This window comes from Primulina eburnea, chromosome 10 (genome assembly GCF_022965805.1).
Source record: "Primulina eburnea isolate SZY01 chromosome 10, ASM2296580v1, whole genome shotgun sequence".
NCBI lineage: Eukaryota > Viridiplantae > Streptophyta > Magnoliopsida > Lamiales > Gesneriaceae > Primulina > Primulina eburnea.
In genome coordinates, this window is record NC_133110.1 from 8,820,177 (window position 1) to 8,842,294 (window position 22,118).

At 37.3% G+C, this 22,118-nt stretch overlaps 1 protein-coding gene and 2 long non-coding RNA genes across 19 annotated transcripts; 2 read left to right on the plus strand and 1 right to left on the minus strand.

Moving 5' to 3' along the window:
* Positions 1-408: 408 nt before the first annotated feature.
* On the plus strand, positions 409-11,166 carry LOC140803040 (uncharacterized). Its single transcript, XR_012111747.1, has 3 exons — positions 409-536; positions 4,533-4,799; positions 11,110-11,166. It is a non-coding gene; the product is annotated as an uncharacterized lncRNA (long non-coding RNA).
* Positions 11,167-11,865: 699 nt separating this feature from the next.
* Positions 11,866-21,081, minus strand: LOC140803039 (uncharacterized). 17 transcript variants are annotated; one of them, XR_012111744.1, is made up of 6 exons: positions 20,421-21,081; positions 19,713-19,898; positions 13,778-13,880; positions 13,438-13,647; positions 12,564-12,614; positions 11,866-11,984 (listed from the first exon to the last, which is right to left on the minus strand). XR_012111744.1 is itself a non-coding variant. In XM_073158724.1 (4 exons), the coding sequence occupies exons 1-3, from the start codon at positions 20,664-20,666 to the stop codon at positions 13,801-13,803; spliced, it is 453 nt and encodes a 150-aa protein (XP_073014825.1). In that variant the 5' UTR covers positions 20,667-21,081; the 3' UTR covers positions 12,869-13,647; positions 13,778-13,800. The 17 variants fall into 17 exon arrangements, 7 of the variants coding, with proteins under 7 accessions (XP_073014825.1, XP_073014820.1, XP_073014823.1 ...); XR_012111743.1 differs by lacking the exon at positions 11,866-11,984 and adding an exon at positions 12,233-12,490; XR_012111740.1 differs by lacking the exon at positions 11,866-11,984 and adding an exon at positions 13,204-13,303 and having other exon boundaries at positions 12,233-12,614.
* LOC140803041 (uncharacterized) lies at positions 12,155-12,744 on the plus strand. Its single transcript, XR_012111748.1, has 2 exons — positions 12,155-12,239; positions 12,681-12,744. It is a non-coding gene; the product is annotated as an uncharacterized lncRNA (long non-coding RNA).
* Positions 21,082-22,118: the final 1,037 nt, after the last annotated feature.

Genomic DNA, 22,118 nt, shown 5'->3' on the forward strand with positions numbered 1-22,118 from the left:
CTGCTATGAATGATTATATTATATTAGGTAGATTAAAATAATACATTTTCATCCCCTCGGATTATTTATCCCACTCTTAATCCATCCTATTTTTCCAATTTTACCCTTCTCCTAAATCCAAACTCACCACCACTTCTTTCCACCGACCGTCGACCACCGCCGCCGGCAACCGCCGCCGCCGATTCTGGCCGACCGCCTCCGCCGACCACCGACCGACCGCCGACCGCCGGATCGCCATCGGCTGTCGGACTACCTCCGTTGCCGGAGTAAAGAAAAAAAATAAAGAAAAAGACAATTTCGTCATTTCATCAAAAAATTCAAAATTATTTTATACTTAAAAATCATACCAAACATAATACTATTTTACATCATATATTACATTTCTATTACAATCATTTTACCGACTGCGTAAATTTTCTTGCGGATCTGTTCATACCATGTAAAATCACGAAAGACGAAAATGGCTTGTCTTTCAAAAGGACTAACAGATATACTGACACAAGGTTTCTTGTATCACTCTCAGTAGCAGAAAACAGGTAGTGTCTATGCTCCACCGGGAGCTTTACGCCCCCTACATCAAATAATTGACACGTGTTTTGTCTTATTATTTTATTTTGTTTGTCTTTTTAATTTTTCTTTTCTTTTCTCTTTCCTAATTTATTGCTATTTTCTCTGATTACTTTCTGAATTTCTCTTTCTTGGTTACCTCAACTTATCATTACATTTATATATTTAACCATGGTTGAACAATAAGAGAAGAAAAGGTTGAAAGATAAAAAAAATCTAATTCTTCACCACCGTCAATTAAGTGATGCGAGTGTTTTCTTCCCGCCATTCAACAACCCAAAGTTCTCCCATTCAGCAGCATTAATTTTTAATGGAAGGTATGTATTTTATAGTAGTTTTTTAGTCCATTTAAAGTCCTCTTTTTCAGAATCACCATTTAATGTTTCGTTGATATCGTTTCTTGAATAGCCAAGTTTTATTTTTTGATTTAATATTATTTTTCACCATTCATTTATATGAACAATACATTAATATGAAGAATTTTTTTAAAAGAAACACAGATATGCCCATAAATACAACATTGATAGAATGAATCATATTTTTTAAAATATCTTACTTGATCGTTTATATATCAAATAATATTGTTAATTGATGATTTTTAATATCTATAATGTTTATCTCTATTTTTTGTTAGATTTGATATTAAATGATGGAGAAGGTGTTATTGGTAATACCATTTGCACCAATGAAGACAGCAAGGCCGAAAATGAGGAGACGTCAAATGTTGAGAAAAAACATGTATCCACTGTTGAAGAATTTGAGCAAAGGTTAGCTATTGGTCAAACCATAAAAAGTATTGATGATGCTTATTTATTATATTGTGAGTATGCACACACTAGAGGTTTTAGTGCTCGAAGGGAGAAAGAAGCTTATTTTAGTGGTTCTAAAGATCTTTATATGAAAGAATTTGAATGTTCATCTCAAGGAATAAAGGATGGAAAGCGGAGTGCAAATAACAATAGACCTGTGTATCAAAATCTAGAAACAAGAACCAAATGTAAAGCAAGACTTAGGATTCGAAGGAAAAAAAATGAAGACTGGAGAGTGACAATTTTTGAAATTAACCATAATCATGAAATGGTTGATGAAAGTCAAAAATATTTGTTGAGATCGGCTCGTAAAGTTTCATATGCTCAAGGTGAAACTTTAAGAGTAATGTCAGAGGCTGGGATAAAACCTTCTAGTGTGTTGTCATATATGGAGAAAGAATCACATGGAGTGGAGAATTTAGGTTTTATTCGAAAAGATGCTTATAATTATCTGAATTACGTCACTAAGGGACACTCGAGGGTTGAAAATGGAGATGCTTTTGAGTTGATACGATATTTTAAAACCAAATCAAACGAGGAAGACTTGTTTTATTGGGATATTCAGATGGATGAAAATGGTCGTTTGTCAAATTTTTTTTACAGAGATAGTCGAGCTAGGATTGATTTTGATTATTTCGGTGATGTGCTTTCTTTTGATATAACTTATCGGACTAATAGATATAATTTAATATGTGCTCCATTTGTTGGCATTAATCATCATATGGATAATGTGATGTTTGGGTTAGCTTTCATGTCTGATGAAACAGAGACTTCATTTCAGTGGTTGTTTAAGACATTTCTTGAATCTATGGGGGGGGAACAACCAGAAACAATTTTCACAGATCAATGTCAAGCAATGATGAATGCTATTGAATCGGTGTTTCCATGTTCACAACATCGTCTTTGCCAATGGCACATTTCAAAAAATGTCCCTTCACATTTGGGTAATTTGAATGTCAATCATGAATTTAAAGGCATGTTTATGAAGTGTATGCAATTTTGTGATTCTGAGGAAGAATTTGATGTGGTGTGGAAAAAAATGATTGGTGAGTTTGGTCTTGAAAACCATTCGTGGTTGAGGGGAATGTACAAGTTGCGACATAAATGGTCAACAGCATTTAGTAATCAAAAATTTTGTGCTGGGCTTAAGGCTACCTCTAGAAGTGAATGCACAAACTCTGTTTTGAAAGATGGTGGAAAGAGAACTTTTACTCTATTTGAATTTGTGAATAGATTCGAAGAAATTCAGAAACGGTGGCGGATAAAAGAAAATGAAAAAGACTATAAGTGCCGACATAAGATGCCTACACTCGTAGTGAAAAATCAACCGTTGCTACAGCATGCCGCATCTGTTTATACAATTGACATCTACAAAATCTTTGAAAAGGAGTTAGTGAATTCTTTAAACATTGAGTTTGATCACCCCCCTACATTCACGGGCAATCCAATGAAGTTTGACATAAGATCGGTTGGACAATCAAATAGGATCCAAAATGTCACATTTGATGTGGAAACTAATGAAATCAAATGCACTTGTCATTATTTTGAAACTGTTGGGGTGTTGTGTAAGCACATTTTGATTGTTTTAAAATTCATGAATGTCCATTCGATACCAACAAGATACATAAAAATGCGATGGACGAAGACAATTAGAAATAGGATACAATGTTGTGAAAATTTCAGCATGGAGTGTGGGAAAGATTCAGATGTTGTGTATAGAAATCAAATGATGAGACTTTGTTATGATCTCATTACAAAAAGTACGGTTCATGTTGATTCGAAAAACTTGATCAAAAGAAGACTTCAAAGTCTTTCACTGGAGATAAATGAGATGTTTGAGAACATGAAATTAGATGTTGAAATTGCTGGTGAAATTGTTGGTGAAGATGATCATGACATGAATCAAATGATTGTACGTGATCCTGCTCATATTAGATCAAAGAGAACTAATAACTCTGGAATGACAAGCCATTGGATTTCAAAAGGAAAGAAAAAAAAAGGTAATACTTATATCTAAATTTACATTGTAATTATAGCACATTTCACTTTATCATGCTATAGTGTGTATTATTTGAAAATGTAATGTATTAACCCATTTTTTGTTTGAAATATATATATATATATATATATATGTGTGTGTGTGTGTGTGTGTGTGTGTGTATTACAGGAAGAATGATGAAAAATACAGCAAGTAAAGTTCAAAACATTCAATATGCAAGAGATGAACTTTTTCTTGGAGCAACAATTGGTCATCCACATAATTCTCATCAAAATGGAGCTCAAGAAATGCATCATCTTCATTGGTCATCTCAAATATCTTGTCCAACATTAAATTATGTTATGCATGGTGTAAGTAAAATTATTATTATTGTTTGATTATATATAAATACATTGAAATTACTCACATGTTGTTTTTAAAGGAACACGGAAATAAATTACATAACAATTGGAGTGGACTCAATCCAAATCAAATGCAACATTTATCTCATAAATTTTCACAGGTTAGTATTACCAAGTTTTAGAAGATATGAATATTATTATTATATTTTTATGAATATGAATGGTCATTAATTGTTATAAACTGGGTGCATTATTTTGTAGGATGATTGAAGACCTTGCTGATGGTAGAATGACTTTTGGAGATTTTTGATGGTATGACTAGAACATAATTTTTGCTTGTTCACAGTGAATATAATGTAGTTCAACTATTTTTTGAAACATATATGATGTTCTAATTATTATAAAATTACATTTGAATGTTGTTGTTTCATATTTCGTATTAGTTTTATAGATATAAATATGAAAATATATAGTTACAATATTATGAATCATTTTTTGTAAATATTATGTTATACTATGTATGACACTAGTGAGGAGAAAAAAGAAACAAGAAAAATAACAATAAATGAGGAAATAGAAAAATAAAGAAAATTAAGAAAGAAAAAACAATATTTGTAATGATAAGTTAACGTAACCAAGAAAGAGAAATTAAAAAAGTAGAGAGAGAAAATATCAATAAATTAGGAAAGAGAAAAGAAAAGAAAAGAAAAATTAAAAAGACAAACAAAATAAAATAATAAAAATAGACACATGTCAATTATTTGAGGTAGGGGGAGTAAAGCTCCCGGTGGAGCATAGACTCTCCCCAGAAAACAGCCGTGGTATATACTACAAGCCTTGAGCCGTTAATTAACTACTCACTGTTAGCCATTAGTATTCAATAGCAAGGGGTGAGATTCAAAAAGTTTCACCCTAATATATTTACTAAATTATATTAGACTAAATTCTCCTTCTGTGATGACAGAATGAAAAATCTGAACACGTTGTATCTACCAAAATGTTTGATGTAAAAGCGACCAAGTCATATCCCTTCATTCTTTTGTACAAGTTTAACCATCCTTTCTAATACATTTTTTCAGCAAGGTCATCTTTTTTTTTTTTTTTTTTAGGAAACAGACTTATATTATAATAGATAAAAGTCAATCAATTACAGATTTCGTGGATGAGCCTTCCACGAGTAACCACAACCGATGCTAATCACAAAAATCAACAAAAAATATAACACCAATCTCTAATTAAATCCAAAATAGAATAATTCTGGAACTTTGGTACGACGGTCGTCCATGTCGCAACTCTAAATCTGATCTTCTCCCATACTTCGTCGCTGGTCTGTTCTTTGTCATTGAATAATCTGTCATTTCGCTCCAACCAAATTGTCCAAAAAACACAATGGACTATTATGCACCAAAAATCTTTTAACCCCTTTGCCGTGAGAAATTCATTATTTGAAATCAACATATCTCCTGCCTTTGCTGGAAATGTCCACTCAAATCCCAAATGGCGCATGATTTTTGTCCAAATATTAGTCGTGAAAGCACAGTGAAGCAAAATATGATCCTGGGTCTCCTCGTCGTTCTTGCACAAATAACACCGTTGTGGGTTTAAGACAAGCTCTGGCCTTCGTCTCTGCAAGTTATCGGTAGTTTGTATTTTTCCCAAAGCCACTATCCATGAGAACACCTTCACTTTTTGTGGGATAGGTACTTTCCATATGTTGTGATAAAATGGGAATACAGGATAAGAATCAAGCGGAAAGAATGAAGTGTAAAAAGAGTTGACAGAGAAGACAACAGACGAATCCCCTAACCAAACCCTGACATCCCCTGTGCCTACAGACAGCGATACCGACTCTAATACCCCTAGAAGATCAGTATATTCTCCCAACTCGATATCATTCAAATCCCTTCTAAACCTCACGTCCCAAGAAATGACTGAATCACCATGACTGCTGGAAACCGAGAAGAATTGAGCTATGGGTTTGTTAGAGTTCGATGCTAATAAATAAATGTGTGGAAAAGAATCTTGGAACGAGGAGAAACCCACCCACCTATCCTCCCAAAACCTAACTATATTCCCCCCCTTAAGGACCGTTGCAATCATGGTTTGACAAGTCGAATGGGATCGAGAAATAAACTTCCAAGGACTTTTGAAAGTCGCGTTCCTTGCTACCCTTACGTCCCAGCCATTCTCGTGAAATCCGTAAATACTACCCACAACCTTTTTCCAAAGAGAATTCCTTTCTGTAGCGCATCTCCACCACCATTTCCCTAATAGAGCCCTATTTCTCAGACGAATGTTCCCTAATCCTAGTCCTCCCCTGTCTCTCGGTTTACACACCTGGTTCCAATTGACAACATGATTATGCGTTTCCCCATCAGCTCCATCCCATAGAAAGTTCCTCATCAATGCTTCCAACTGTTTTTCAACTTTATTGGGTACCTTGAAAATGGACATATAATAAGTTGGCATTGCATTGAGAACGGATTTTATCAAAACCAAACGAGCACCTCTAGATAGAAAAGCCTTCTTCCAAGCACCCAATTTAGTTGACATCTTGGATATCACCGGTGTCCAAAACTCCAATTTCTTCGGATCTCCACCCAACGGTAGCCCGAGGTATTTGATTGGCCACTGATCTTTCTTACAGCCAATTGCAGCCGCTAAGGCATCAACTTCATCATCCAAACGATTTAGCCCTAACAGAGAGCTTTTTTCGAAATTAATTTTGAGGCCAGATTTCGTGCAGAAGAATTTGAGCAGCTCGACCACCACCAACAAATCTGTAGCAGACTGAATTAAGAACAGGGTATCGTCTGCAAATTGAATGTGTGTAACTTCCATTTTATCTCTCCCAACCACAAGTCCTCTCACCTCATTTGCTGCCCTTGCCATATCAATCAATCTCCCCATTCCATCAATCACTAGATTAAACAAAAATGGTGATAATGGATCACCTTGTCTAAGACCTCTGCCCCCCCTAAACTTCCCCCTCGGTCTTCCATTAATTAAAATTGAGTACGAGACACTACTAACACAACCCTTCATCCATTTCCTCCACTTGACCCCAAACCCCTTTTTTCTAAGGACGAAATCCATAAATCTCCAATCCACATTATCGTAAGCTTTTTCCAAATCTATTTTCAAGACCCACCCTTTTTTCTTTTTCCTTCTATACTCTTCCACAACCTCGTTGGCAATAAGACAACAATCAGTGATCTGTCTTCCTTGAATGAATGCACTTTGGTTTTCCGAAACTGTTATGGTCATCACCTTTCGCAATCTATTTGTCAAAACTTTAGCCAAAATTTTGTACAAACTTGTAGTCAAACTTATTGGCCTGAAATCGTTAACCTTTCTTGCCTCATTTTTTTTGGGGATAAGGCATATATACGTTTCATTCGTAACTGCATTAACAATTCCGTCTTGAAAGAATTCATCAAAAACTCTGATCAGATCATCTTTTACTGTTTCCCAGTTTTGTTGATAAAAACCTAGAGTGAAGCCATCGGGCCCCGGGGCTTTAGTACCATCGCATTCCATCACCGCAGCTTTGACCTCCTTCTCCGCAAATGGCACTTCCAGTTGTGCTGCTTCTGACCTTGATAATGGCATCCAATCCAACCCTTCAATACCTGATCCGTCTCCTTCTGATTTTTTATACAACCTTTCGAAGAAGGTAATAATTTCATTTTGAATCTGTGCATCATCAGTAATCAAAGAACCATCTTCCAACTCAATTTTTTCTATAAAAGCCCTGTTTCTTCTGTTCTTCAATATTGAATGGAAAAATTTAGAATTTTGGTCCCCATCTTTCATCCACTTAACTTTTGCTTTCTGACCCACCATTTGTTGCTTTCTAATGGTCATAATTTCCAGCTCACATCTAGCTTCCCGTCGCTGTTCATTTAGTTGGTCTGTCCAATCTCCTTCCGCTTCTCTCGCATCTAACCCACTAACTCTGTTTTGCAATTCTGAGATTTTAACATTTAAATCACCAAAGACCTCGAAGTTCCAAATAGAAACTTCTTTTTTGATGTTCTTTAATTTCTTCATGAACTTGTAGCCTTCCCATCCCTGTGTGATTCCTCGTTGCCACCACGTTGCAAAAGACTCTTTGAAGTTCTTATGTGTCATCCAAACATTCTCGAATCTAAACGGAGTTGGTCCCCATTTTAACTTTGTGGTATCCAAAGTAATCGGATAATGGTCAGATGTAAATCTCGGAAGCACTGTTTGACGGAAAGTGGGAAATAAATCTTTCCAGCCCTCAGAAATTAGATACCTGTCCAGTCTGCAACAAATTGGGTTGGCTCTGAAATTCGACCATGTGAATTTTGCATTTATCAAAGGGGGGTCATGAAGGCCCAAATCTTGTATCAACTTATCGAAACATTGCATACTTGTGGTGTAGGAGGTACTGTTTAACTTTTCACTCAAATTACGCACAACATTAAAATCGCCTCCAACACACCAGTTCTCCCCACAGATGGAATTCAGTCCCGCTAATTCATCCCACGGTAGCTCTCGATTTCTTGAGTTACAAGGTCCATAAATGGCGGTGAACCACCAAAAAATGTCATCATTCCACTGAATTTTTATTGAAGCCGAGAAATTCCCAATCAAATTATCACTTACGCGAACCAATCTTGGATCCCACAACACCAGAATACCTCCTGATCTTCCTTCCGCTGGTAAACATACCCAATCAACGAATCTAGATTTCCACAAGCTTGCCACAAAGCGACGATCAACTGCACTTTTCTTAATCTCTAACACCACAGCAATGTCCGGGTTTTCCTTGCGTATTGTAGAGCGGACTATTTCCCTTTTTCTAGTCGACCCCCCACCCCTAATATTCCACGAGCATATCTTCATAAACAACGTTTAGATCCCTTCGAGGTCGATCCTTTCTCGTAATTGATTTCACATTTCAATCTACCAAGCTCTCTGGTTAGCTTGCCCGATGACTTACTCAAACCATTGTCTATTTTAACCATTTGACCCCTCTCCTGCACCGTCCTATTTACATCGGAACACTCCTTCCTTACAAGTCCTAGTTGGTTATCTTCCTCGATCCCTGACTTGGCAAAATCACTGGATTGTCCCCCTCCTAAAAACCCACTAGACAGCCCCAACGCATTGAAAGAACAAGGGAAAAGATATTGAAGAGTGAAAGAGTGATTGAAAGTCGATGAAGGAAGACAGGAAAGTACCTTGCCCACTAAAGGGTTAGTGTTGTCACGGATAGTGTCAGGTTTGGAAGGAGAGATGACTTCCTTTTCTTTGAACAGCTCTTGAAAATCCACGTCAATTGGTTCATGATTAGAAATGATTTCCGTTTGATAAGATAAATAAGTATCCGACTCCGTAGAATCGTAACCATCATCCAAAAAATCATCTTCAGAATCCTCAATATGAAATACTTCTTCTTCATCCTGATGCAACTCCCCCTCCCTGTTTAAATCTTCGCTGTGCAGCTCATCCGTCTTATTCCTGTCGCTGGTATTGACAGGATCCATCACCTCTTCAGCTTTTTTGTTGTGTGAATTGCTAAAGTTCTGTTGGGTGACCTGAATTCTCGAATGCTTGCCTTGTGTGCTCCTTGTTGATTCCCCGTCCTCATCAAACATAGCAGATAGTGAATGAATGGGAGACTTTCTGAATTCCTCAATCTGTTTAGGTGATATTCGTTGGATTATTTTTTCCACCTTCCTTCCCATCTTCTGAGCGGCCTGTAATTTTTTAACTGAATTAGCAATGTCCTGACTTGTTCTATGATTGCAGCCATGTGAATCCTCCCCCATGGTCCCCGAACCCTGCAGTGCATTCCGTGATGCCATTTGTCCCACAGTTTCCAATTCTACTCCCACATCTTCCTTGGTTGTTGCGGAATCTGGTTGCACCTCCAAAGCTTCATTATTCTTTGTAAGACAGCGTTGTGGTGTATCGATGATCCTTGATTTCATTTGAATATTTTGATTGCCTCATCCCGCCATTTTCTTCTTGCCATTCACCACCACTTGCGCATAAGTTTGTTTCTCGAAATTATTGTAGGCTGTAAGATCGAAAGTTTCAACCCGGATGCTTAATTCTCTAACTCCTCCTTCCAGCTGTATTTTCATACGACTGTTAATGAACCCTCCTTCAACGCCTTTGACCTTAATTTTAGCTGCTGCAAGGTCTCTGAAGAATAGTGTGTCATTGCTGATTTCCATCAAACCCCCGCATAGGTCCCCGATGATTTTGAAATTAACTGTCTCCCATAAATTCCAAGGTAGCCCGTAGATACTGATCCAACTATTGCAACATTTTTCAACGGTATCTGATGAATTAATATCATCCCTCCATGCCTCGAAATCCAAGGAGATCCCATTATCAAAGAATCCTCTTCTCAGTTTTAAAAAAGATGAAAAAACTTCATCGTTGATAGGCCACCATACAGCTTTGTTTGCTTGGAACGGAAAAAGTTCGACCTTCGTCTTAGTGTCTTTCCCAAGATTTGTTTGGATTAACTCCCACGAAATATTGACTCTTCCTTTGGTAACAATGAGTGCTTTGTTCCAATTCCTGTTAGGGTATCGTGTTCTGTTCTCTCCCGTCTAGTTTCCGTTCCTTTGACCTTCAGCTCGCTTTATCAATCTGTCATTCATATTGTAGTTACTGTTCTTCCTGTGATCTAAGCCGTTGCAATCGTGAAGAATGTCCCGCTGTTGATATCCGAACATGAGCTTGTCCAGAGTGTTTGATAAGTTTTTCCATCCCACTGAGTTGTTACCGCTAGGCACTATAGTGGTGAATTTCCTTCCTTGTGAACTGTATTTGGACAGTTCCAGAAATCTTCCACGCTTGTTGGTGAAGTGTTGTATCGTGAATACGGCATTTCTACCCCGGAGTCTGTAAAAGCCCGTGCCTATCGATGATACATTGATAACATCCTTAAGTCTTGAGCTTATCCAACGTCCTTCCTCACGTTCGAAATCCATCATATAACACTTATTTCTCGTTCTTTCGGACCACCATATCGATCTGCCTCCGTTGCCCAATCTCAGCGTGAATATTTTATATTCAATCTTGATGACTTCGTCCCTCTTTCCATTCCGGCTACCTCGTGGTTGAAACCTACCTGTAGCTCGGTTGTTATCGCCGAAACCCATCTGTAATAGAGTCGGCAAAAGTCCAGTGTCTTTCGAAGCGAAGTTTAAAGCTGATTTTGATTTGCCCTCGTAGAGAAAAAGTGAATATGCCGTGTAGAGGAATTTCCGGCTGCAATCGGTCGATCGGTGTTGATGTCGGTGCTGAATTTGAGGAAATTGATCGGCGATGATGGCTGTCACGGGCCACTGATGGTGAAAAGTTTTTGTCCGTTGGGTCGTGAATCGCCCGAGAAAGGGAGCATTTTTGAATCTTTAAGATACATTGACGGCCTGACAAACCTGAAAGATTGAGATACAGCATGCTTTGAGATGATGTAGCAAAAAGTCTTGAGCTAGAAGTGCCTATGACGTGAAGATTGTGAAGGGAAGTTTACACACCTTTCTTGATTAATTATGGTACTCGAACCCTGCATCTCCTCTGACCTTCTTGGAATCGATCCACTAAGATTAGTAAGGCGTGAAAGCAACTGTTCTGCTAAATTACCAATTGATCCAAATTCAATTCTACACGGATCTGAGTTAGAATCGGTTGGTTTCCCATCGATTCCAGCTAACCTCGAGATCTGCTTTGAGCAGACAGAATATCATGTGTATAGCTTCCAAAAGATTTTGACCAGCCGACAGCTGGGTATAAGCAATTACTACACTGACATCCAGAAACTGACTGTGATAGTCCTGCATCTTATTCATGCCCCTCCCTCGTGACGATCTCTTCCTGTAAAAAACTTTCTACAAGGCAAATGAAAATAAATCGTGTCGAAATCATATAGGGAAAATTGAAGCATGACCACGAAATCAAGACTTGAGAAGTGAAAAATATACTATCATGTTCGGAAAGTAAGTGCCAGTTACTCGTACATTGGCTTTCCCTCCAGAACGAGTGGTAGTTTGAGAGGTGGTCCTCCTGAGAGGCATTGGATGACAAACAATATCAAATTGCTTTTTGCTTCGAGTCGTAAAAGGTGCTGATGGAGGATTGTACACTACAGATGCAGATGAAGCAAACCCGTGGCATAATTGACCGTGAAGCAACTCCTGATATGACTATCATAATCTCCAGAGAGGTCGGCCAAAGAATCAATAGTTTCTGATACTCCTATGCCACTTGATCCCACTTTAGTAACATCATAACATAGATTTTCCAAAATACCAGGCTTGTGAGTAGAGGAACCAGAACCATTCAAACAAAGACACTTCAAATTGTTCACACACAATTGATACATATTATTTATCTCAGAATATTTCTCCCTGTTTTTCAACCATGAATTGCCATCAAAAAAAAAAAACCATGAATTGCCATCAAACAAATGAGTATTCACTAAGTAACTTATTTGAAAATTCCCTGCCTCAAAGCTTTCATTTTTGGCAGGTGATTTTAACACTTGTGATGTCACTTCCGCAGGAACTTCCCTTGCCAAATATCTATCAAGGTTATTCTTGAAAATATATTTCTCCTCAATCCCAAAACTAACTTTATCAAAATCACTGACAGAAAATTTTAGATGTTTTCCATTGTCAGAATATAATTCACCGTCGGACGAAAAAGATGTAGTTGAAGACACTTCATCACCAAATTCTAGAGCGAAATGTTCTATGCAATTTCTGGAGATATTTCCATGCCTAGAAAGAATATTGGCAAAAAAATTATTGATCTCTTCAGCAATTTTATCCCTCGGTTGTAATAGAGCTTTACCTAGCTTGCGAGCCCCATACTTAAAGGCACTCCGGATACGGTGGAAATTACCTTAGAATAAGCATAGTATGGATCATTCAGTTGATGCCGAAAACTTATTTCACAACTTTACAAAAGGTGCTATTACTCCAGTAAAAACATGTGGAGAACATACCTTAGCATTCCTTAGTTCATCCACTAAGTGAAATTTGTTTGAACGGAATCTTTGGATTATGAGAGCAGGAGAAAATGCAGATGGACCAAATACAGCTATGTGAAGATTTGTCTCATTTCCAGCATCTTTGGAGGTATGTTTTTAGAAATGTGTTTTGGAGATTGTAAAGGAAAATGTAATAGAATGTTTGATTTTGTTTCCTAAATGATATATTTTAATCATGCATATGTCATGTCAGTCATGAAATTATTTGTTGACATATATTTAATTTCAGTGAAAGGGTATTTTACATTCGTCAAATATATAGTACTGGATAAGAATATAAATGCATAAACAGAGTAGTTTTAGGGAGTGATAAAAGTTGATTTGAAAAGAACAAGACAATATTACTGTTTTAGAAAATAAAATAATACGTTAATGTATGCTTTATTTCCAGAGATGGAAAACATTTTCAGAAAATGAAAATAGACATTGCCCAAGAGATACCATGTCAAATCCAAATTCAACTATTTTTTGTTTGTTAACATTAGTTTCCACCAAAACCCAAAATCCGACATGACTTGAGAATGCCGAATGTGGACCAAACCTGTCAAAAGGCTGTGGATTAAAAATCTGGCATGATGGCTGATGCAGTAGGTTGCATCACAACCTAGAATTTCAGATGTCATTGAGCTTAAAAGTCATCCACACAAAAAGGCGACGGACTAAAATTTGCATTACCTCTATGTACACTGCGCCCAAGGTTGTTATTTTCCTTTAGTGGATCGAAGATATTGAGGTGTTTTGTTTGAAATGCCTTCTTGTTTTGTTTCAGACCCCCTATATGGAATTGAAATCATTTCCATGCAGTTCTCCATGAATTCTTCACCAAGTAATAGATCATCCCATCCACTATTTGGCAACTTCACCGCAGAGACAAAAACAGAGAGACTAGAATCCAAAAGGGCGAATAAAAATGAGAAAGATAATAAGAGAAAATAAAGGAGAATGAGAACATTCAACACAGGACACTGGGCATTAAATTCAAATCACAAATATGTAACCAAAGGAGTCAGCTTACCCACTATATTAGGCAGGGATGATTTACGAACTGGCCCTTTCAAACTGATACAATAGTTATCCCAATCAAATTGACTGTAGTAATCCAGAAATCTGTAGAGTGCCTGAATACAAGAATACAAATAATACACTACCGAATATGTCAGGGTCCGTGCTCTTAATTAATATTTAATTACCACACAACAAGGATTAGATGGTGTAAACAGCGAAAACGAGTTTAAAACGTTCATTTGGGCCTACAGAAATTTCGGCATGACCTCCCCGTAAGTAGGACATGCCAAAAATTTCAAAACACGACGACAATATACGCTCGAAAATAACATCAAGTTCACAATCAATCAAACAAATATCCTACAGCCGCACTGACCAAGACTAGACACAACATACCACAAATAAAATCCAAAACAACATAAATACATCACCATACAGCTACACAAGACATCTCTCTGGCAAAAGTATCAAACCAGTATAATATATAGATATCTGGGATCACAAAATACTCCACCTGGTGACCCAATTGAACTTCCATGCTGACTGCCGGGACTAGAAGAACTACTACGAGTTTGTTTCTTGAACTGTTTTCCTTTGGCCTCAAAATTTTGCTGCTTTGGTTGCTGATAAGCCTGCGAAGGTTGATACGGCAGTAAAGGTCGGTGTAGTGGTGCACCCACTGACATCGGCACATTACCTCCGAAACTCTGAGGAAAACATGGTTGAACTGACTGTGGTTCTGCCAAAAGTAGACTTGCCTCCACATTCTTGGCTTTCTCTACATCATCGGCATAATTAACAGGCGCTCCAGCTACTACTAAAGTACAAATGGTTCGATTCAATCCTTGCATAAAATGAGATAGCTTGTTCCGATCACTGCTAGCAACATGAGGAACATAGGCAACAAGAGCTGAAAATTGAGAGGCATACTCCACTATACTCATGTTACCTTGAGTCAATCTATTGAATTCAGCTTCCTTGGCCGAATAATACGAGGGCGCTGAATATTCTCGAGCAAACTGAGCGCAAAATACATCCCAAGTAACTCTTTCACCTGATTCTTTCAGAGCTTCCTCAGTAGTCTCCCATCATAACTGAGCTCGGTCTTTTAGTTGACAAATAGCCAACTTAAGCTGCAAATCAGGAGTGTACTCCAACATATTAAACAAACGTTTCATACCATGCTACAGCTTTCTCACCATCTTCATTTCCAAAGAATCGAGGAGGACGCATGTTCTGAAATCGGGATATCGCTAGTTTCATTTCACTCATTTCTCTAGTCAACCGATCCACTTCATGCTCAATGTTAACATTTTGTGCTTCACCACGAAGACGACGACCTCATCTTCCCCATTCAGTCTCGTTAAGTCCTTCCACATTAGGAGCTTCAGATTCCTGAACAACTTCCTTTCCTATTCTGCCCTTACGTCCAGGTGCCATCTACAAGACACAAGGGTTTAATCAACAGACAGAAACAAAATAATCGTTTTAGTAAACTAATAGGCAATTTCTACACTATATGCCAAACTTAATCAACTATATGCTCTAGTCATGCTGATTCAATTAATTCACAACATAGAAACAAGTAAGAGCAAATAATCGAACACACGCAATATCATTTTATTTGTGGTATGTTGTGTTTAGTCCTGACCAGTGCGGCTGTAGGATATTTGTTTGGTTGATTGTGAACTTGATGTTATTTTCGAGCGCATATTGTTGTTGTGTTTTGAAACTTTTGGGATGTCCTACTTACGGAGAGGTCATGCCGAAATTTCTGTAGGCCAAAATGAACGTTTTAAACTCGTTTTCGCTGTTTACATCATTTAATCCTTGTTGTGTGATAATTAAATATTAATTAAGAGCACAGGCCCTGACAGTTTGGTATCAGAGAATTAGAGTCTAGGTCACTCGAGTTTAGACACAAATAAAATGATTGTGCATGTGCTTGATTATTTGCTCTTAGTTGTTTCTATGTTTTGAATTAATTGAATCAGAATGACTAGAGCGAATAGTTTATTAAGTTTTGGCATTTAGTGTAGAAATTGCCTATTAGTTTAAGTTTATGCTCTTATACTAAACCGATTATTTTGCTTCTGTCTGTGGATTAAACTCTTGTGTCTTGTAGATGACACCTGGACGTAAGGCAGAAAAATAAAGGAAGTTGTTCAGGAATCTGAAGCTCCTAATGTGGGAGGACTTAACGAGATTGAATGGGGAAGACGAGGTCGTCGTCTTCGTGGTGAAGCACGAAATGTTAACGTTGAGCATGAAGTGGATCAGATGACTAGAGGAATGGGTGAAATGGAACTAGTTATATCCCGATTTCAGAATATTCGTCCTCCTCGATTCTTTGGAAATGAAGATGGTGAGAAAGTTGTAGCATGGTTAAAAAGTATGAAACGTTTGTTTAATATGTTGGAGTACACTCCTGATTTGCAGCTTAAGTTGGCTATTTGTCAACTAAAAGACCGAGCTCAGTTATGATGGGAGACTACTGAGGAAGCTCTGAAAGAATCAGGTGAAAGAGTTACTTGGGATGTATTTTGCGCTCAGTTTACTCGAGAATATTCAGCGCCCTCGTATTATTCGGCCAAGGAAGCTAAATTCAATAGATTGACTCAAGGTAACATGACTATAGTGGAGTATGCCTCTTAATTTTCAGCGCTTCTTGCCTATGTTCCTCATGTTGCTAGCAGGGATCGGAACAAGCTATCTCATTTTATGCAAGAATTAAATCGAACCATTTGTACTTTAGTAGTAGCTAGAGCGCCTGTTAATTATGTCGATGCTGTAGAGAAAGCCAAGAATGTGGAAGCAAGTCTACTTTTGGCAAAACCACAGTCAGTTCAACCATGTTTTCCTCAGAGTTTCGGAGGTAATGTGCCGATGCCAGTGGGTGCACCACTATACCGACCTTTACTGTCGTATCAGCCTTCGCAGTCTTATCAGCAACCAAAGCAGCAAAACTTTAAGGCCAAAGGAAAACAGTTCAAGAAACAGACTCGTAGTAGTTCTTCTAGTTCCGGCAGTCAGCATGGAAGTTCAGTTAGGTCACCAGGTGGAGTATTTTGTGATCGCTGCGGTGGTAAGCATTTCAGTACTCAGTGTACGGGAGTTCATGGATCTTGTAATTTCTGTGGGCAAGTTGGACATTATGCTAGAGTATGTCCTAATGCAGTAAGACGACAATTTCAGCAACCTCAGTTTGGTTAGGGTTTTAGAGGACGAGCAAATAGACCTTTTGTTCCGACTCAGTCTTTTCAGCTGTCTAACTATCCTCAGCCTAAAGGTTCTGTTCAGCAACGTTTTCCCGGGCCACAGCATGCTCGATTTCATGCTTTAACCCAGGATCAAGTTCAAGACGCACCAGGCGGAGTTATTGCAGGTATCTGCTTAATCATCATGCTCGTATACTGATAGACACAGGAGCATCTCATTCATTTGTATCTTTGTATTTGTTTATGAGCATGAGATTGCTACTACTCCGTTGATAGATACTGTGTCAGTCTCTACTCCTGCCGGTGTATGTTTGATCTCTCATGAGATAATCCTGAATTGTGTTATTAGATTTGATGATAATATTATGATAACTAATCTCATCAAGTTAAATATGTCTGACTTCGCCTGTATTCTGGGAATGGATACTCTGTCAAATTATCGAGCTACCGTGGATTGTTTCCATGGAGTTGTCAGATTCAGACCGTATTTTGGGAGTAAATGGAATTTTTACGGTAGTGATTCACAATCACGTATTCCATTAGTGTCAGCAATAGAAATGTTTAGAATCTTGTCAACATGGATGAAGGATTCATGATCTATGCAGTTGATGCGACACATGGAAAAAGATTTGAAATTTCAGATATTCCTGTTGTCAAGGAATTTCCTGATGTATTTCCCGACGAAATTCCTGGATTTCCACCCCAAAGGGAAATAGATTTTAGCATTGAGTTGGTGTCGGGGACAAATCCTATTTCTAGAGCACCATACCGTTTGGCTCCGGCGGAATTAAAAGAACTTAAAAGGCAATTACAAGACTTACTAGAAAAAGGCTATATTAGACCAAGTATGTCACCTTGGGGAACTCCGGTATTATTAGTAAAGAAGACAGAGGGAACGATGAGAATGTGCATTGATTACAGACAGTTGAACAAAGCTACTGTGAAGAATAAGTATCCTCTGCCGCGTATCGATGACTTGTTTGATCAGTTGGCAATTTTTATTGACGGGATAATAGTGCTTTAAGACAATAGTCCAGCTCTTATGTAATTTCGCGGATTACTTATCCGCTATCTCATGTAACTTTTACCTATTATAATATAAATTAGTCTTTTATCAAAAAAAAAAATATCGATCTTCGTTCCGGATACTATCAGCTTAGAGTTCGAGAGGAAGATGTTTCAATGACAGCATTTCGAACACGTTATGGACAATATGAATTTCTAGTTATGCCTTTTGGATTGACTAATGCTCCAGCGGTTTTTATGGATTTGATGAATCGTGTTTTTCGAGAATTTATGGACAGATTTGTTATTGTCTTCATAGATGACATTCTGATTTATTCAAAAACAAAGAAGGAGCATCGAGAACATTTAAGGTTAGTCCTCCAAACGCTCAAAGCAGCGCAATTGTATGCAAAAAATTTTCTAAATTTGAATTCTGGCTGGACAGAATAGTATTTCTGGGTCATGTTATATCAGCTCAAAGAGTATCTGTAGATCCCAGTAAAGTGGACGCTGTTATTAATTGGCCAACACCGACAAATATTTCCGATATTCGCAGTTTCTTGGGCTTGTCAGGATATTATAGGCGTTTTATTGAATGATTTCTATTATAGCAAGGCCTATGACCCAATTAGCGCAAAAAGATCGACGTTTTGTGTGGACTGATGAATGTGAGTCAAGTTTTTAGACTTTGAAGGAAAAGTTGACAACAGCTCCAGTGCTAGCTTTGCCATCAGGCTCAGGTGGATATGTTGTTTGTTCAGATGCATCTCTAAATGGACTTGGTTGTGTCCTAATGCAAAATGAGCGAGTGATTGCATATGCTTCTCGTCAGTTGAAGTCGCATGAGACCCGATATCCAGCCCATGGCTTAGAGTTGGCTGCCATTGTGTTTGCATTGAAGTTATGACATCAATATCTATACGATGAGCAGTTTGTGATTTATTCGGATCACAAGAGTCTTAAATATCTTTTCTCACAGCCTGACTTGAACATGAGACAGTGTCGATGGATGGAGTTGCTTAAAGATTTTGATTGTGAGATTCAGTATCAACCAGTTCGAATGAATCTTATTGCAGATGCTCTCAGCAAGAAAGTTCAGAATGTCATGCTGACATCTTTGACTATCTCTAAAGTTCACGAGCACTTGGGAACTTCAGGATGTACTTATCAGATCAGTGGAGACTACGTTATAGTGTCATCTATTCAAGTTGAGCTATAGATTTTATCCAGCATCAAAGCAGCACAGAAGACCGATCCGCATATCCATAGATTAAAAGAATTGTCTCGAACAGGTCAGACAGAAAAGTTTAGTGTTGCCTCAGATGGTAGTCTACGCTTTAATGGTAGACCAGTGGTTCCTAATTTGATAGATTTGAAAGAAGTTATACTACGGGAAGCACATTGTAGTCGACACAGTATTCATCCAGGAATTCGAAAGATGTATCATGCCTTAAGAGCTCGTTCTTGGTGAGAAGGTATGAAGAAAGATATTTCTCATTTTGTGGCTAAATATTTGCTCTAGAAAGCAAAGAGTAGAAAGTCCACCTAGCTAATTGAAAGATATATCTATCACTATGTTCCGTACAAGACATTTCACAAGCTTAAGCTACAATCAGAAGAACAAACACACTTCAAAACTACACAAAATGATCATAAATATCCTGAGAAGACAGAGTCATTCAGAAAACCAAATTAATAAAGTATATTTTACATCTGGACTACCTCGGTGTCAATAAATTGGGTATCCATAACTTGGTAGTCAGTATCCTCTTTGTGATCTTCCTTCTTTAAAACTGCAAGAACATCGTGGGCCAAAGAGTCTTCGACATTAGGACCTTTCAGGACTGTTGAATCTATATCTCCATCAGGTAGATATGTCTTGAGAGGCACAGATCCATAGGGGAAAACCTGTGGTATTTGAACACCAAATTAATGGGTATAACAATACATGTAATTACATTCTAAAAAAAGCATGTAATTATTGAACTCACTATGTTATGAAACGAAAAAAAAGTACACTTTTTAGAGCTTCCCGAGAAATAAATCAATTATATCCTGGATAACTTAGCAAGTTATGAAACGAAAAAAAGAAGTACACTTTTTAGAGCTTCCCAATTAATAAATCAATTATATCCTGGATAACTTGGCAAGATTCAACACCGGAGGGTTTAATTCATAATATATTAATCTAATCTGGAAGGAAACCTTAGCATGATGGAGAAGAGTAGAACAACTTTATTTGGGCTCAATGTTAGAATTCTGAGATATCAAATCAAACCATATAAAAGAATCAAGAACAGATTTCTGAGCTTTCAATCTTTGAGCGTGTTGCTTCTCCTATCAAACGGTCTTGATATAGAAGAAAGCTTGTCCAGCATAAAATTAACCCGCTAAAAACATGAGAAAAAAGTTGGGGAAAAATGATTCCACCTCACAATTGAGCCGAGTCTTGATGAGTTTCTGAAGATGATCATTGACGTCTCTTCTGTTTTCATCGGAGTCTAAAGTGGGGTGAATGCAATTCACCAATTCCGCCACCGCTTCCTCTGCCGCAGATAAACAATCCTCACTAAAGGACGCTGGATCAGGTGGAGGAGTCGTCCCCAAACTCCATACCAAACGCTCTTCCTCCTTTAAAACAGCGCCGTCGGAATTCACCACCCCAAGTTCACCCATCTCTATGATTCTTTTATCTTTTTCTTCGCAGGAAAACAATCAAAAAAAGGGAAGAAAAGGAAGAATTTTGAAGGGTTTTATTGCTTTGGCTTTTGAGAACGGCTTCGCACTTCAGTTACATGAAAAGCAGAGAAAGTCGAAGAGAAATTTGGGGTTTGTGGGGGAGTTTATTTCAATTAATGCAAGTAATCCAAAGTTGATTATACATATATATATATGACAGGAGACCGCTGCCTCGTCCACATCGACATTCTTTAGTTTGTTTTTATTTCCAAAATCTGAAATTGAAAAAGAGACCGGAGGGGGCGGCAGCACGTGGGGCATGGGCTGTATCGGAGGTGCGGTGAGGTGGCGATCGGACTCTCCACTGCTGCATGTAGAGGTGGCGAACCTAGGTTTCGCACTGACTCTGTGATCTATACTTCTATAATATATCTAGACTTCTATACTATCTATACTATATTATTAAGTAAGAGATATCTAGAGTAACTAATTTTTGGTTTCTTGGTCTGTTTTACTAATTATATTCATTAATAAAGTGTTAAAAATTTAATGTAAATCACATGTAGTTTAGTGGATAAAACCTATGTTTCTTTGCCATGAGGTTGTGGGTTCAATTCTTATTTAGGTCTTTTTTTTTTAGTTCATATATCAAAATTATAATGTAGCCACTTATTATTTCTTATAAATATATTTTGATCCTCATTTAAATATAAACCAAATAAATTATAAAAACATATCGTACAAACACGATGCAGCAGCGGGGTTATTAAGAAATACTTTAAAAATATTTCTTTAAAAAAATTTCAAAGTTTTTAAAAATTAAAAAAATTATATATATATATATATATATATATATATATATATATATATATATATACTATTATATTAAGTATGAGAGCCTTAGAATAACTACCTTTGAGGACACCAAAATACTTAATTCCATAATTACCCTTCTTACTCTACTAAAAACCTTTTCAAATCACTCCATATTTTAAATATAAAAAATAAAAAAAAAAACTTCCTTTTTAAATCGAACAACTTTTCTAAATCAAAAATAATTTCGTGTTAATTATTTAATATTATTTACTCAAATTAAAAATAATAATAGCACATGCAATGCATGTGCATCTTTTACTAGTATATATAATGAATGTTAGTGCCAATTCTGCAGCGTCCGCATGGATTGGCTGCAATGAGTGAGCGACATAACATTTCTCTATACGATAAATACTAAGGTTTAATGTAAACAAATAAATTTATAAATCAACATATATGTTCTGCACACTCATGGCTTCCAAGTTTCAAAGACCAATCTGGCCAGAACCAATTAACAAATGCCAATTAGTAGTATAATACAAAAGGACAAAAACATTCAATCCGGCTACAGTCAAAGACATAAGGACATCATCTTTTAACATACAACTATACGAAGCCTTAAGAAAATCAAAA

Excerpts from the sequence above, each read along its gene's own strand:
- LOC140803039 (XM_073158718.1), bottom strand. The coding sequence starts at position 20,666 with ATGGGTGAACTTGGGGTGGTGAATTCCGACGGCGCTGTTTTAAAGGAG. Across the intron at positions 19,899-20,420 it reads AGACTCGGCTCAATTGTGAG|GTTTTCCCCTATGGATCTGT; the intron begins GTGGAATCATTT and ends CAAATACCACAG. Across the intron at positions 13,881-19,712 it reads CCCAATTTATTGACACCGAG|GCACTCTACAGATTTCTGGA; the intron begins GTAGTCCAGATG and ends TCTTGTATTCAG.